Source organism: Symsagittifera roscoffensis, chromosome 8 (genome assembly GCF_963678635.1).
Source record: "Symsagittifera roscoffensis chromosome 8, txSymRosc1.1, whole genome shotgun sequence".
Taxonomy (NCBI): Eukaryota; Metazoa; Xenacoelomorpha; order Acoela; family Convolutidae; genus Symsagittifera; species Symsagittifera roscoffensis.
Window position 1 is genome coordinate 33,445,698 of NC_087069.1, and position 13,197 is coordinate 33,458,894.

The 13,197-nt window shown below is 45.4% G+C and overlaps 4 protein-coding genes across 4 annotated transcripts; all 4 read right to left on the minus strand.

Annotated features, from left to right (window-relative positions):
• Positions 1-3,938: 3,938 nt before the first annotated feature.
• On the minus strand, positions 3,939-4,311 carry LOC134852965 (histone H2B.1/H2B.2). Its single transcript, XM_063868857.1, has one exon. It carries the CDS (start codon positions 4,305-4,307, stop codon positions 3,939-3,941), a length of 369 nt encoding a protein of 122 aa, XP_063724927.1. The 5' UTR covers positions 4,308-4,311.
• Positions 4,312-10,755: 6,444 nt separating this feature from the next.
• LOC134853596 (histone H3) lies at positions 10,756-11,166 on the minus strand. Its single transcript, XM_063869598.1, has one exon. The coding sequence runs from the start codon at positions 11,164-11,166 to the stop codon at positions 10,756-10,758; it is 411 nt and encodes a 136-aa protein (XP_063725668.1).
• Positions 11,167-11,951: 785 nt separating this feature from the next.
• LOC134853597 (histone H2B.1/H2B.2) lies at positions 11,952-12,320 on the minus strand. Its single transcript, XM_063869600.1, has one exon. The coding sequence runs from the start codon at positions 12,318-12,320 to the stop codon at positions 11,952-11,954; it is 369 nt and encodes a 122-aa protein (XP_063725670.1).
• Positions 12,321-12,640: 320 nt separating this feature from the next.
• On the minus strand, positions 12,641-13,042 carry LOC134853598 (late histone H2A.2.2). The gene has a single exon (XM_063869601.1). It carries the CDS (start codon positions 13,040-13,042, stop codon positions 12,641-12,643), a length of 402 nt encoding a protein of 133 aa, XP_063725671.1.
• Between the last annotated feature and the right edge of the window lie 155 nt (positions 13,043-13,197).

A 13,197-nucleotide genomic window follows, 5' to 3' on the forward strand; every position in this document is an offset into this window, starting at 1 on the left:
CGTTGCAGATGTTTGACTGCTTGAGCGTAGTTTTGCACTTTTGGTTGTGCTTTTTGGGCTTCGACTTGAGCTGTCTTGTAAACCGGGCATCCTTTGTACTGCGCCGGGTGTTCGCCTCTGCAGTTGATGCATTGAACTTGCTGCTTTGGAGTTTTGCAGTCTCTGACTGCATGGTTGTCGCCACATCTGAGGCATCGTTGCTGGTTCGGACAGTTTACGGCCATATGGCCGAAATTTTGGCATTTGTAACACTGTGTTACTCGTGGTTCTGTTTTGGATGCTTCGCATCGTTTTCGTTCGTTGCAGATGTAGACCCCAATGTCGATTGCCTTTCTGCAGGCTAGGTCATCATCTGTGAAAACTCTGATGAGTTGTGTTGGCTTGTCTAGGCTTCTGCTTTGGATTCGGAAGAGCTTTGCTACCTTGATGTTGTTGATCTCCTCAAGTTCAGATTGGATGTCAGCTTCGCTGAGTTGTTCACTGACTCTTGAGATAACAAAGCTGGAAGTTTGTTTCTTTTGGGTTGATTTGTCTTGTGTTGTCTGCCTCCGATTTTTACTTCCGTGTCGGGAAACAGGTTTTCGAGGTTGGTTTGGGTGATAATTTGGGCTATTTGAGGCGATTCAGGCTTGATTGAATAGCCTAGGCCAGTCTTGAGGTCCCTGGTTTGACCAGGATATTGTACTTTAGTCAGGTTACGTATTGATTTGGTGAAAGTCATTCGGCTTGGAATTTTGTCTTTTGCAAAGCTTATGTAGATAATGTTCGTGAAGTGTTGCTTTGAGCTTGTGAAGGGTCTTTTGTTGCTTTGAGCTTGTGATTCTTCCGCTTTGCGCTTTCGATTAGTTGCTTGACTTTGCTCCATTGTCGGTTGCCTTTTAGGCGAAGCGTCATCAAGATTGTCTTGCCAGTTTTCTGAATGCATTGTCGGTTGCCCTTTGGGCACATTCTTGAACTGTTGTCGTTTTACTGTGTTGTAAGCAGCATGTTGATCTTGGTTTGGTCCCATTGTCAGTTGCCTTTGAGGCGAGGCCTTTCCTTGATCATTGCTTGTTGGTGTCAGGCTTCCTTCGATTATTAACTCGGAATTAGATTCGTCGTCGCTTTGGTCGTAGTTTGCGATTGCTGATGCCATTTGGGAGTTAAGGGATGATGGCATTGTGGGGGGGGGGGGGGGGGGGGAGTCTCTTCACTCACTATGTGAGCCGGCCATTCTTCGTCAGTTGAGTGTAGCTGAGTTGTAGATGTAGAAGTAGATTTTGGGTGTTGAATTTTGGACAAATCCGTGAGGTAACCAAGATATTCAGATCTCCAGAAGCCTTGAGAGCGCTCGACGTATAAAAAAATAGTTAGGCACGTAAAAGAGCAATAGAAGGAGAGCTCTGGTGAGTCGTTACTTATATATATTAAGGAGCATTTTGACGATTGACGATTGACTTTACCCGCAATTTGGCTCCCTGTCTTAGGGTAGTAAGTTCAAATCGGCCACCAAGATGGGAGAGCCAATCAGAATCGAGCTAGCATTTTAAGTTATTTTAGATATGCTGAAAGCTCTACACTAACTAGCTGAGCTTGTTAAGAGCTCTAGCAGAGCTCGTTAGAGCTCTAGTAGAGCTTGACTTAAGAACTGAGATAGTTGGTGGCCTTTAAAAAGGCCGGTTTGGTGCTGCAGCTAGGAGAGCAGCTGGCTAAGAAGCTTCTTAACCTCCGAATCCGTACAAGGTCTTGCCTTGTCTCTTGAGGGCGTAGACGATGTCCATGGCTACAACGGTCTTCCTCTTGGCGTGCTCGGTGTAGGTTACAGCATCCCTGATCACGCTCTCCAAGTAGTTCTTGAGCACTCCTCGGGTCTCTTCGTAGATCAGTCCACTGATACGCTTGACACCTCCTCGTCGAGCAAGACGTCTGATGGCTGGCTTGGTGATGCCTTGGATGTTATCTCTTAAGATCTTTCGGTGCCTCTTTGCTCCTCCTTTGCCAAGTCCTTTTCCTCCCTTTCCTCGTCCAGACATGGTTGTTGCAGTTGTAGTTGTTGTAGAAATTGAAGTAGAAGTTGGGTTTGAGATTGGCAAAAATCGCTAGGTACCTATCAATTTCCGACCGACTTCTCTGCTCTCTGATTGGCCCTCATACCAACAGCCAATGAGAGAGCAGATAATAAAAAGTAAAAAAAGTTAGGCACGTAAAGGAGCAATTGAAAAAAATTTTTTCAGCTCCCACAAGAACTTCTACCTCAAACTGGTCAGTCCACAGAGCTTATCAGAGCTATGTGATTTAAATCAAGCTCGTAGGAGCTCGCTTGAGGTCTGTGAGATAGCTTGCCGAGCTCTGAGAGCTCGAACTTGAAAATAGTTAGGCTACGTACGGGAGCAATTGAAAAAATTTTGAGCTCACACAAGGTGTACTAGCTTAAACTGGTCAGTCCACAGAGCTTATTCGAGCTCTGTGATTTAAATCAAGCTCATACAAGCTTGCCTGAGCTCTATGAGGTAGCTTGCCAAGCTCTGAGAGCTCGAAGCTCAAAAAAGTTAGGCTACGTACGGGAGCAATTGAACAGCTAGCTCGAGCTCATTTTCCAGCTGCGTCACCCCAATGAGGGGGAAGCAGAGCTCAACCTATACCAGCTTGAGCTTGCTCTGGTCGAAGTTAGCTTGAGCTAAGCTCACTGTGAAGAAATATAGAACTGATAGTTGGGTGGCCTTTAAAAAGGCCGGTTTGGTTGGTGTGGAGTACACCTAGAGCTTAAGCTCGCTCTCCTCGGATTCGTCGAGCCAACTGGATGTCCTTGGGCATGATCGTGACTCTCTTGGCGTGGATCGCGCACAAGTTGGTGTCCTCGAACAGGCTGACCAAGTAGCTCTCGCTGGCTTCCTGCAGAGCCATGATTGCAGTGCTCTGGAACCGCAAGTCAGTCTTGAAGTCCTGGGCGATTTCTCTGACCAGTCGCTGGAAGGGCAGCTTTCGGATCAACAGCTCAGTGGACTTCTGGTATCTCCTGATCTCCCTCAGGGCAACGGTTCCTGGTCTGTATCGGTGAGGCTTCTTCACACCGCCGGTGGAAGGTGCGCTCTTTCTTGCAGCCTTGGTAGCCAGTTGCTTCCTGGGTGCCTTTCCTCCGGTACTCTTTCGTGCAGTCTGCTTCGTTCGGGCCATTCTTCGTCAGTTGAGTGTAGCTGAGTTGTAGATGTAGAAGTAGATTTTGGGTGTTGAATTTTGGACAAATCCGTGAGGTAACCAAGATATTCAGATCTCCAGAAGCCTTGAGAGCGCTCGACGTATAAAAAAATAGTTAGGCACGTAAAAGAGCAATAGAAGGAGAGCTCTGGTGAGTCGTTACTTATATATATTAAGGAGCATTTTCAACTATATATAGTAAAGTATGTGAAGTGCAGACTATTTATACTTGGATTGGAGGTTACCCGCCAAAAGCGGCATAGGTGATTGGCCCGTGTCTGAGTGATAGCGGAAGCTCAAACTAAGCTCGAATCTGATTGGCTGAGAAGTGAAAACTTGAAAATTTGGTGTTTCTGCCTCTAGAATTGACCCAAAGCTAACTTCAGCCAGCTAAAAGCTCACTTCAGCTTAAGCTAGCTGAATTGGACTTGTTAGCTAGCTTTGTAAGCCTAAACTTAGCTATTTCGAGCTGTAAGTTGGAGAGCAAAATGAAGCTCAAATCTGATTGGCTGAGACGTGAAAGCTTAAAATTTAGCAGTTTTTTAGCTCTAAAGTTGGTCTGGAGCTGATTTAAGCAAGTTACAAGCTCAGTTGAGCTTAGTAGCTCAAATTAGACGCTCAAAGCTAGCTGTTGAGAGCTCGAAATTGCATACAAGCCAATTTGAGCTTGCTAGCTAGAGTACAAAGAGAACTATGCTTTTTGGTGGCCTTTAAAAAGGCCGGTTTGGTGTTGCTCAGAGCAACTAGTTGTAGAAGCTGATCGTCTACTTGGAGCTGGTGTACTTGGTGACGGCCTTGGTTCCCTCACTGACAGCATGCTTGGCCAGCTCTCCGGGCAACAGCAGTCTGACTGCGGTTTGGATCTCCCGGCTAGAGATGGTTGATCGCTTGTTGTAGTGGGCCAGTTTTGAAGCTTCACCGGCGATTCTCTCGAAGATGTCGTTCACGAAGCTGTTCATGATCGACATAGCCTTGGATGAGATGCCGGTGTCAGGGTGGACCTGCTTCAGCACCTTGTAGATGTAGAGAGAGTAGGTCTCTCGCCTCTTCTTCTTCTTTTTCTTGTCTCCAGTGGGCTTCTTCTGGGCTTTGCCTGCCTTCTTGACTGCCTTTCCGCTGACTTTGGGTGCCATTGTAGAGTTGTAGTTGTGGTGTTGTCGAGTTGTAGAAGCAGTGTAAGTATGTGTTGGTCTGTGACCAGTTAAGCTTCTGAAGCAGACCTGCTGCTCTTTAAGCTGTTAACTTCCGGGTGTTGTTCATCTTGCGGAAAGTTGTTGTTGGAAAATTGCTTGTATTGGTGTGAGTCTGTGTCTGTTGATTGTTGTAGAGTGTCGTTTGATGTTGTTCATCTTGCGGAAAGGTGTTGTTGGAAAATTGCTTGTATTGGTGTGAGTCTGTGTGCGTATGTGTCTGTTGATTGTTGTAGAGTGTCTCGGATTAGTTCTTGTATCTTGGGGTTTGTCTGTGAAGCTCTTTTGAGGTAATTTGAGTTTAGTCTTGTTAGTTCATCTTGAATCGTCTTCATCCTGGTGATTTTATGTACTTCCTCTGTTGGTGTTAGTATTGGTAGATGGTAGGCTATTTTTAGTGCTCTGTTCTGCAATCTTTGTAAGTGACTTGTTGATGCGTTTGCCCACGAAGGTGATGCGTATGTGAATCCTGGTAGAATTGTTGATTGGTACAAAAACTTTAAGACTTTGGATTTGATGCCTTTGGCTCGTAGTACTAGTAGAAAATTGATTTTCCTTGTCGATTTGTCTTCAATTCTTTGTAGATAGTCTTTCCATGTCAGGTTGTTATTTAGGGTAACTCCAAGAAATTTAGTGGTTGTTGATGGTTCGATCTCTTCGTTCTGTAGCATTAATTTGCAGTCATTCTTCTTGCGTCTTGTAAAAAGTACAAAGTTTGTCTTCTCCGGGTTCACGTCTATCTTCCATTTCTGGCACCATGCTTCAAGTTTGTTTAGGCCACCTTGTAGTCTGTGTGTTGCATTCTTGCTTGTGTTTGAACTTGTGTAAATTGCTATGTCGTCGGCATATTGTGATATTGTTGTTAGACCTGCTTCTGGTTTGCTTACATAGATGTTGAAAAGGATTGGACTGATTACACTTCCTTGTGGTACTCCTGCACTGGGTGTGAAACTTTCGGCTTTGGCTTGGTGGTATACTACTGTTAACTGTCGGTCTGTCAGAAAACTCTTGGTCCATTTTACAATCCACTTCGGACAGTTGATCTCTAGTAGTCTGTAGTATAAGCCTTCGTGCCAGACAGAGTCAAAGGCTCGTTGCACGTCTAGAAATGCTGCTGCAACGGGTTGCTTCCAGTTATTCTCTTTATAGATTGTCTCTGTTAGACAGAGTAAATTGTCGGTGGTGCATCGTTTGCTTCGGTATGCACTTTGAAAGTGTCCGAAGATGTCGTGATCTTCGCAGTGTACTAGTAGCTGCTCTTTGACAAAACATTCGCAGATCTTCCCGATACAGCTTGTAAGTGAGAGTGGTCTATAGTTTTTGGGATCTTTGTGGTCTTTCTCGGGTTTTGGTAACATTGATACTGTCGCTTGTTTCCAGCCTAAAGGAACGTAGCCACTTCTCAGCGATTGTACTATGATTTGTCTTAGTACTTCTAGTACGTTGATGGGCAGGTTTTTCATCGCTTTGTAGCTAACTTTGTCTTGTCCTGGGGCAGTGTTTTTTCTGTGATTGATCACGTCTTTGAGTTGCTTTAAGCTAATTTCTGTTTGTGCAAAACCTGTCTGTTCCAGTTGAAAGTCTTGGATTTTCGCCTGTGACACCTTGTCATGTACTTTCTGTTCATGCGTTAGAGCTGCCTGAGAGTTTGTTATATTTGTCGTCATGTTTGCTTTGAGCATCTTAGCGAAGTGGTTCGCAGCGTCTTGATTTGTCATTTTCAGTTTACTCGTTCGTTTAGGTCTTGTGCCTGTGAGCTTTTTTACTGCTTTCCAGAAATTCTGTTGTGTTGGTCCTTTGTTCATTTCACTGAGTAGTTTGAGTTGGTTTTCTTCTTCTACTGTCTGTTTTAGCTGTCTGATGGCTTTCTTTGTTTTGTTTAGCTTTGTACACAGGTCTTTGTAGTCATTGGTGTCGTGTTGGTCATATCGTCTCATCTTTTGTTTTTGTCGTTCAAGTTTGTGTTTGTTTCTGACTAGTTCGACTAGTTGTGGGTTCGTGAATTGGGGCTTGTGTTCTTTGAGGCTGCCTTGGTAGCATTTGTCAATGTGTTTGGCTATCTGGTCAGCTTCTCGAGCTAGACCTTCGTCAGTTTTGATTGAGTCAGGGTTGAACTTGTAGTTCGTTACAGTACCTCTGAATTTTCGCCAGTTTGGTTTTGTGCATGTTCTCTTTGGAACAGTTAGTTCGTACTCTGCAATTGTCATGTAGTGATCGCTTGGTGTTGTGTCCGACACTTCAAAGTTCGTGCATAAGCAAGCCATTTTTGGTGATGCAAAGTGTAAGTCTAGGACTGAGTCACTTTGGTGTGTTGGTTCGGAACCGTTCAAGATGAAGTAGTTGTGCATGAGAGCGTCTACAACTCTTCCGTTGCTGTTGGTTGCTCTTGCTTTTGGGTTGACAGATTTGATCTGTGCGTTGAAGTCTCCAACGATGATGTGCTTTGGATCTTTTCCATTGAAAGTCACGTTCTCTATCTCTGCGTTTGGGCTAAGGTAAACACTTGTTACAGTGATACCCATTGTGTTGATCTTGATCGTCTCGCATACTTTTCTTCGTTCTCTGTGGTTTTGGTTTATGTGCTGTGCTTGTTCCAGTACTTGGTACTGTATGTTGTCTCTGATGTAAATTGCCGAGCCTGTGACACTGTCACAGATTGCCGCTGCAAGGTTAAAGTTTTGTAGTTTTGGTGGATGTTTGGTTTTTGTTTCGTTGAAGCAGACTATAGTGATGTTGTGTTTCGCTAGAAGATCTTGGATCTCCAGTTTGTGCTTGTTTATACTTCTGCAGTTGAGTTGTGCTATCTTGAGTCTATTCATTTTGGTTTGTTGTTGTTGTTTTGATTTCGGGAGCTACTATGTCTGCTGCTGCTTGCTTCTCTGTGTGTTTTTGTATTTTGTTTTGCTTTTATGTTTGATGTTAACAGCTCAGTGAAATCTATTTTCTCGAATTGAGTTCTAACTGCATTGCTGACTGTTTCGTTAATTTTCTCACATGATTTAGCGACAGCTTTGGTGATTGCATCGGTTATCTTTTCGTCCATGGCTTTTTGCACTGCTTTTTCGACTTGATCGGCTATTGTAGTTTCAACAGTTTCTTTAATGTACTGCTGTATGTCCTCTTTGCTCATGGTTGGTTGTGGTTTGACTGCTTGAGCGTAGTTGTTTTGCACAGTTCGTTGCAGATGTTTGACTGCTTGAGCGTAGTTTTGCACTTTTGGTTGTGCTTTTTGGGCTTCGACTTGAGCTGTCTTGTAAACCGGGCATCCTTTGTACTGCGCCGGGTGTTCGCCTCTGCAATTGATGCATTGAACTTGCTGCTTTGGAGTTTTGCAGTCTCTGACTGCATGGTTGTCGCCACATCTGAGGCATCGTTGCTGGTTCGGACAGTTTATGGCCATATGGCCGAAATTTTGGCATTTGTAACACTGTGTTACTCGTGGTTCTGTTTTGGATGCTTCGCATCGTTTTCGTTCGTTGCAGATGTAGACCCCAATGTCGATTGCCTTTCTGCAGGCTGCGTCATCATCTGTGAAAACTCTGATGAGTTGTGTTGGCTTGTCTAGGCTTCTGCTTTGGATTCGGAAGAGCTTTGCTACCTTGATGTTGTTGATCTCCTCAAGTTCAGATTGGATGTCAGCTTCGCTGAGTTGTTCACTGACTCTTGAGATAACAAAGCTGGAAGTTTGTTTCTTGTTGGGTTGATTTGTCTTGTGTTGTCTGCCTCCGATTTTTACTCCCGTGTCGGGAAACAGGTTTTCGAGGTTGGTTTGGGTGATAATTTGGGCTATTTGAGGCGATTCAGGCTTGATTGAATAGCCTAGGCCAGTCTTGAGGTCCCTGGTTTGACCAGGATATTGTACTTTAGTCAGGTTACGTATTGATTTGGTGAAAGTCATTCGGCTTGGAATTTTGTCTTTTGCAAAGCTTATGTAGATAATGTTCGTGAAGTGTTGCTTTGAGCTTGTGAAGGGTCTTTTGTTGCTTTGAGCTTGTGATTCTTCCGCTTTGCGCTTTCGATTAGTTGCTTGACTTTGCTCCATTGTCGGTTGCCTTTTAGGCGAAGCGTCATCAAGATTGTCTTGCCAGTTTTCTGAATGCATTGTCGGTTGCCCTTTGGGCACATTCTTGAACTGTTGTCGTTTTACTGTGTTGTAAGCAGCATGTTGATCTTGGTTTGGTCCCATTGTCAGTTGCCTTTGAGGCGAGGCCTTTCCTTGATCATTGCTTGTTGGTGTCAGGCTTCCTTCGATTATTAACTCGGAATTAGATTCGTCGTCGCTTTGGTCGTAGTTTGCGATTGCTGATGCCATTTGGGAGTTAAGGGATGATGGCGTTGTCGAGTTGTAGAAGCAGCAAAAAGCGAAGCTAACTTAAAAAACTGTGTTCAAATCGAGCTCGAAGAATGCTCAATTCTGATTGGCTCTCAGCTCCAAGCTTATTTTGGCTTCAATTTTTAATTTCTACGTCACTTTGAGGCTATTTAGGATTGCTAGGATGTCTCAGCTTACTGTTTGTATTCCAGTTAAGCTTGCTGGGCTTGATAGAAGATAGAACTAGTAGATTGGTGGCCTTTAAAAAGGCCGGTTTGGTGTTGAAGCTTGAAAGCTAGCAACTGGTTGAGGTAGAAGCTCTTTACTTCTTGTCAGACTTGGGCTGAGACGAAGACTGCTTCTTGGGTAGGAGCACAGCCTGGATGTTTGGCAGCACACCGCCCTGAGCAATGGTCACTCCGTGGAGCAGCTTGTTCATCTCTTCGTCGTTCCTGATGGCCAACTGCAAGTGTCTGGGGATGATCCTGGACTTCTTGTTGTCTTTGGCAGCGTTGCCAGCCAGCTCAAGGATCTCAGCAGTCAAGTACTCGAGCACAGCAGCAAGGTAGACTGGGGCTCCAGCACCAACTCGCTCAGCGTAGTTGCCCTTGCGGATGAATCGGTGGATTCTTCCAACAGGGAACTGCAGTCCAGCTCGGCTTGATCGGGTCTTGGCCTTGGCTCCAACTTTGCCGCTCTTCGATTTTCCTCCTTTGCCTGACATCGTGTTGTAGTTGTAGCTGTTGTGGTAGAAGTTGTAGATTGACGATTGACTTTACCCGCAATTTGGCTCCCTGTCTTAGGGTAGTAAGTTCAAATCGGCCACCAAGATGGGAGAGCCAATCAGAATCCAGCTAGCATTTTAAGTTATTTTAGAGATGCTGAAAGCTCTACACTAACTAGCTGAGCTTGTTAAGAGCTCTAGCAGAGCTCGTTAGAGCTCTAGTAGAGCTTGACTTAAGAACTGAGATAGTTGGTGGCCTTTAAAAAGGCCGGTTTGGTGCTGCAGCTAGGAGAGCAGCTGGCTAAGAAGCTTCTTAACCTCCGAATCCGTACAAGGTCTTGCCTTGTCTCTTGAGGGCGTAGACGATGTCCATGGCTACAACGGTCTTCCTCTTGGCGTGCTCGGTGTAGGTTACAGCATCCCTGATCACGCTCTCCAAGTAGTTCTTGAGCACTCCTCGGGTCTCTTCGTAGATCAGTCCACTGATACGCTTGACACCTCCTCGTCGAGCAAGACGTCTGATGGCTGGCTTGGTGATGCCTTGGATGTTATCTCTTAAGATCTTTCGGTGCCTCTTTGCTCCTCCTTTGCCAAGTCCTTTTCCTCCCTTTCCTCGTCCAGACATGGTTGTTGCAGTTGTAGTTGTTGTAGAAATTGAAGTAGAAGTTGGGTTTGAGATTGGCAAAAATCGCTAGGTATCTATCAATTTCCGACCGACTTCTCTGCTCTCTGATTGGCCCTCATACCAACAGCCAATGAGAGAGCAGATAATAAAAAGTAAAAAAAGTTAGGCACGTAAAGGAGCAATTGAAAAAAAAATTTTGAGCTCCCACAAGAACTTCTACCTCAAACTGGTCAGTCCACAGAGCTTATCAGAGCTATGTGATTTAAATCAAGCTCGTAGGAGCTCGCTTGAGGTCTGTGAGATAGCTTGCCGAGCTCTGAGAGCTCGAACTTGAAAATAGTTAGGCTACGTACGGGAGCAATTGAAAAAATTTTGAGCTCACACAAGGTGTACTAGCTTAAACTGGTCAGTCCACAGAGCTTATTCGAGCTCTGTGATTTAAATCAAGCTCATACAAGCTTGCCTGAGCTCTATGAGGTAGCTTGCCAAGCTCTGAGAGCTCGAAGCTCAAAAAAGTTAGGCTACGTACGGGAGCAATTGAACAGCTAGCTCGAGCTCATTTTCCAGCTGCGTCACCCCAATGAGGGGGAAGCAGAGCTCAACCTATACCAGCTTGAGCTTGCTCTGGTCGAAGTTAGCTTGAGCTAAGCTCACTGTGAAGAAATATAGAACTGATAGTTGGGTGGCCTTTAAAAAGGCCGGTTTGGTTGGTGTGGAGTACACCTAGAGCTTAAGCTCGCTCTCCTCGGATTCGTCGAGCCAACTGGATGTCCTTGGGCATGATCGTGACTCTCTTGGCGTGGATCGCGCACAAGTTGGTGTCCTCGAACAGGCTGACCAAGTAGCTCTCGCTGGCTTCCTGCAGAGCCATGATTGCAGTGCTCTGGAACCGCAAGTCAGTCTTGAAGTCCTGGGCGATTTCTCTGACCAGTCGCTGGAAGGGCAGCTTTCGGATCAACAGCTCAGTGGACTTCTGGTATCTCCTGATCTCCCTCAGGGCAACGGTTCCTGGTCTGTATCGGTGAGGCTTCTTCACACCGCCGGTGGAAGGTGCGCTCTTTCTTGCAGCCTTGGTAGCCAGTTGCTTCCTGGGTGCCTTTCCTCCGGTACTCTTTCGTGCAGTCTGCTTCGTTCGGGCCATTCTTCGTCAGTTGAGTGTAGCTGAGTTGTAGATGTAGAAGTAGATTTTGGGTGTTGAATTTTGGACAAATCCGTGAGGTAACCAAGATATTCAGATCTCCAGAAGCCTTGAGAGCGCTCGACGTATAAAAAAATAGTTAGGCACGTAAAAGAGCAATAGAAGGAGAGCTCTGGTGAGTCGTTACTTATATATATTAAGGAGCATTTTCAACTATATATAGTAAAGTATGTGAAGTGCAGACTATTTATACTTGGATTGGAGGTTACCCGCCAAAAGCGGCATAGGTGATTGGCCCGTGTCTGAGTGATAGCGGAAGCTCAAACTAAGCTCGAATCTGATTGGCTGAGAAGTGAAAACTTGAAAATTTGGTGTTTCTGCCTCTAGAATTGACCCAAAGCTAACTTCAGCCAGCTAAAAGCTCACTTCAGCTTAAGCTAGCTGAATTGGACTTGTTAGCTAGCTTTGTAAGCCTAAACTTAGCTATTTCGAGCTGTAAGTTGGAGAGCAAAATGAAGCTCAAATCTGATTGGCTGAGACGTGAAAGCTTAAAATTTAGCAGTTTTTTAGCTCTAAAGTTGGTCTGGAGCTGATTTAAGCAAGTTACAAGCTCAGTTGAGCTTAGTAGCTCAAATTAGACGCTCAAAGCTAGCTGTTGAGAGCTCGAAATTGCATACAAGCCAATTTGAGCTTGCTAGCTAGAGTACAAAGAGAACTATGCTTTTTGGTGGCCTTTAAAAAGGCCGGTTTGGTGTTGCTCAGAGCAACTAGTTGTAGAAGCTGATCGTCTACTTGGAGCTGGTGTACTTGGTGACGGCCTTGGTGCCCTCACTGACAGCATGCTTGGCCAGCTCTCCGGGCAACAGCAGTCTGACTGCGGTTTGGATCTCCCGGCTAGAGATGGTTGATCGCTTGTTGTAGTGGGCCAGTTTTGAAGCTTCACCGGCGATTCTCTCGAAGATGTCGTTCACGAAGCTGTTCATGATCGACATAGCCTTGGATGAGATGCCGGTGTCAGGGTGGACCTGCTTCAGCACCTTGTAGATGTAGAGAGAGTAGGTCTCTCGCCTCTTCTTCTTCTTTTTCTTGTCTCCAGTGGGCTTCTTCTGGGCTTTGCCTGCCTTCTTGACTGCCTTTCCGCTGACTTTGGGTGCCATTGTAGAGTTGTAGTTGTGGTGTTGTCGAGTTGTAGAAGCAGCAAAAAGCGAAGCTAACTTAAAAAACTGTGTTCAAATCGAGCTCGAAGAATGCTCAATTCTGATTGGCTCTCAGCTCCAAGCTTATTTTGGCTTCAATTTTTAATTTCTACGTCACTTTGAGGCTATTTAGGATTGCTAGGATGTCTCAGCTTACTGTTTGTATTCCAGTTAAGCTTGCTGGGCTTGATAGAAGATAGAACTAGTAGATTGGTGGCCTTTAAAAAGGCCGGTTTGGTGTTGAAGCTTGAAAGCTAGCAACTGGTTGAGGTAGAAGCTCTTTACTTCTTGTCAGACTTGGGCTGAGACGAAGACTGCTTCTTGGGTAGGAGCACAGCCTGGATGTTTGGCAGCACACCGCCCTGAGCAATGGTCACTCCGTGGAGCAGCTTGTTCAACTCTTCGTCGTTCCTGATGGCCAACTGCAAGTGTCTGGGGATGATCCTGGACTTCTTGTTGTCTTTGGCAGCGTTGCCAGCCAGCTCAAGGATCTCAGCAGTCAAGTACTCGAGCACAGCAGCAAGGTAGACTGGGGCTCCAGCACCAACTCGCTCAGCGTAGTTGCCCTTGCGGATGAATCGGTGGATTCTTCCAACAGGGAACTGCAGTCCAGCTCGGCTTGATCGGGTCTTGGCCTTGGCTCCAACTTTGCCGCTCTTCGATTTTCCTCCTTTGCCTGACATCGTGTTGTAGTTGTAGCTGTTGTGGTAGAAGTTGTAGATTGACGATTGACTTTACCCGCAATTTGGCTCCCTGTCTTAGGGTAGTAAGTTCAAATCGGCCACCAAGATGGGAGAGCCAATCAGAATCCAGCTAGCATTTTAAGTTATTTTAGATA

Coding starts and splice junctions, on each gene's coding strand:
- LOC134853598 (XM_063869601.1), bottom strand. CDS start 13,042: ATGTCAGGCAAAGGAGGAAAATCGAAGAGCGGCAAAGTTGGAGCCAAG.
- LOC134853596 (XM_063869598.1), bottom strand. CDS start 11,166: ATGGCCCGAACGAAGCAGACTGCACGAAAGAGTACCGGAGGAAAGGCA.
- LOC134853597 (XM_063869600.1), bottom strand. CDS start 12,320: ATGGCACCCAAAGTCAGCGGAAAGGCAGTCAAGAAGGCAGGCAAAGCC.
- LOC134852965 (XM_063868857.1), bottom strand. CDS start 4,307: ATGGCACCCAAAGTCAGCGGAAAGGCAGTCAAGAAGGCAGGCAAAGCC.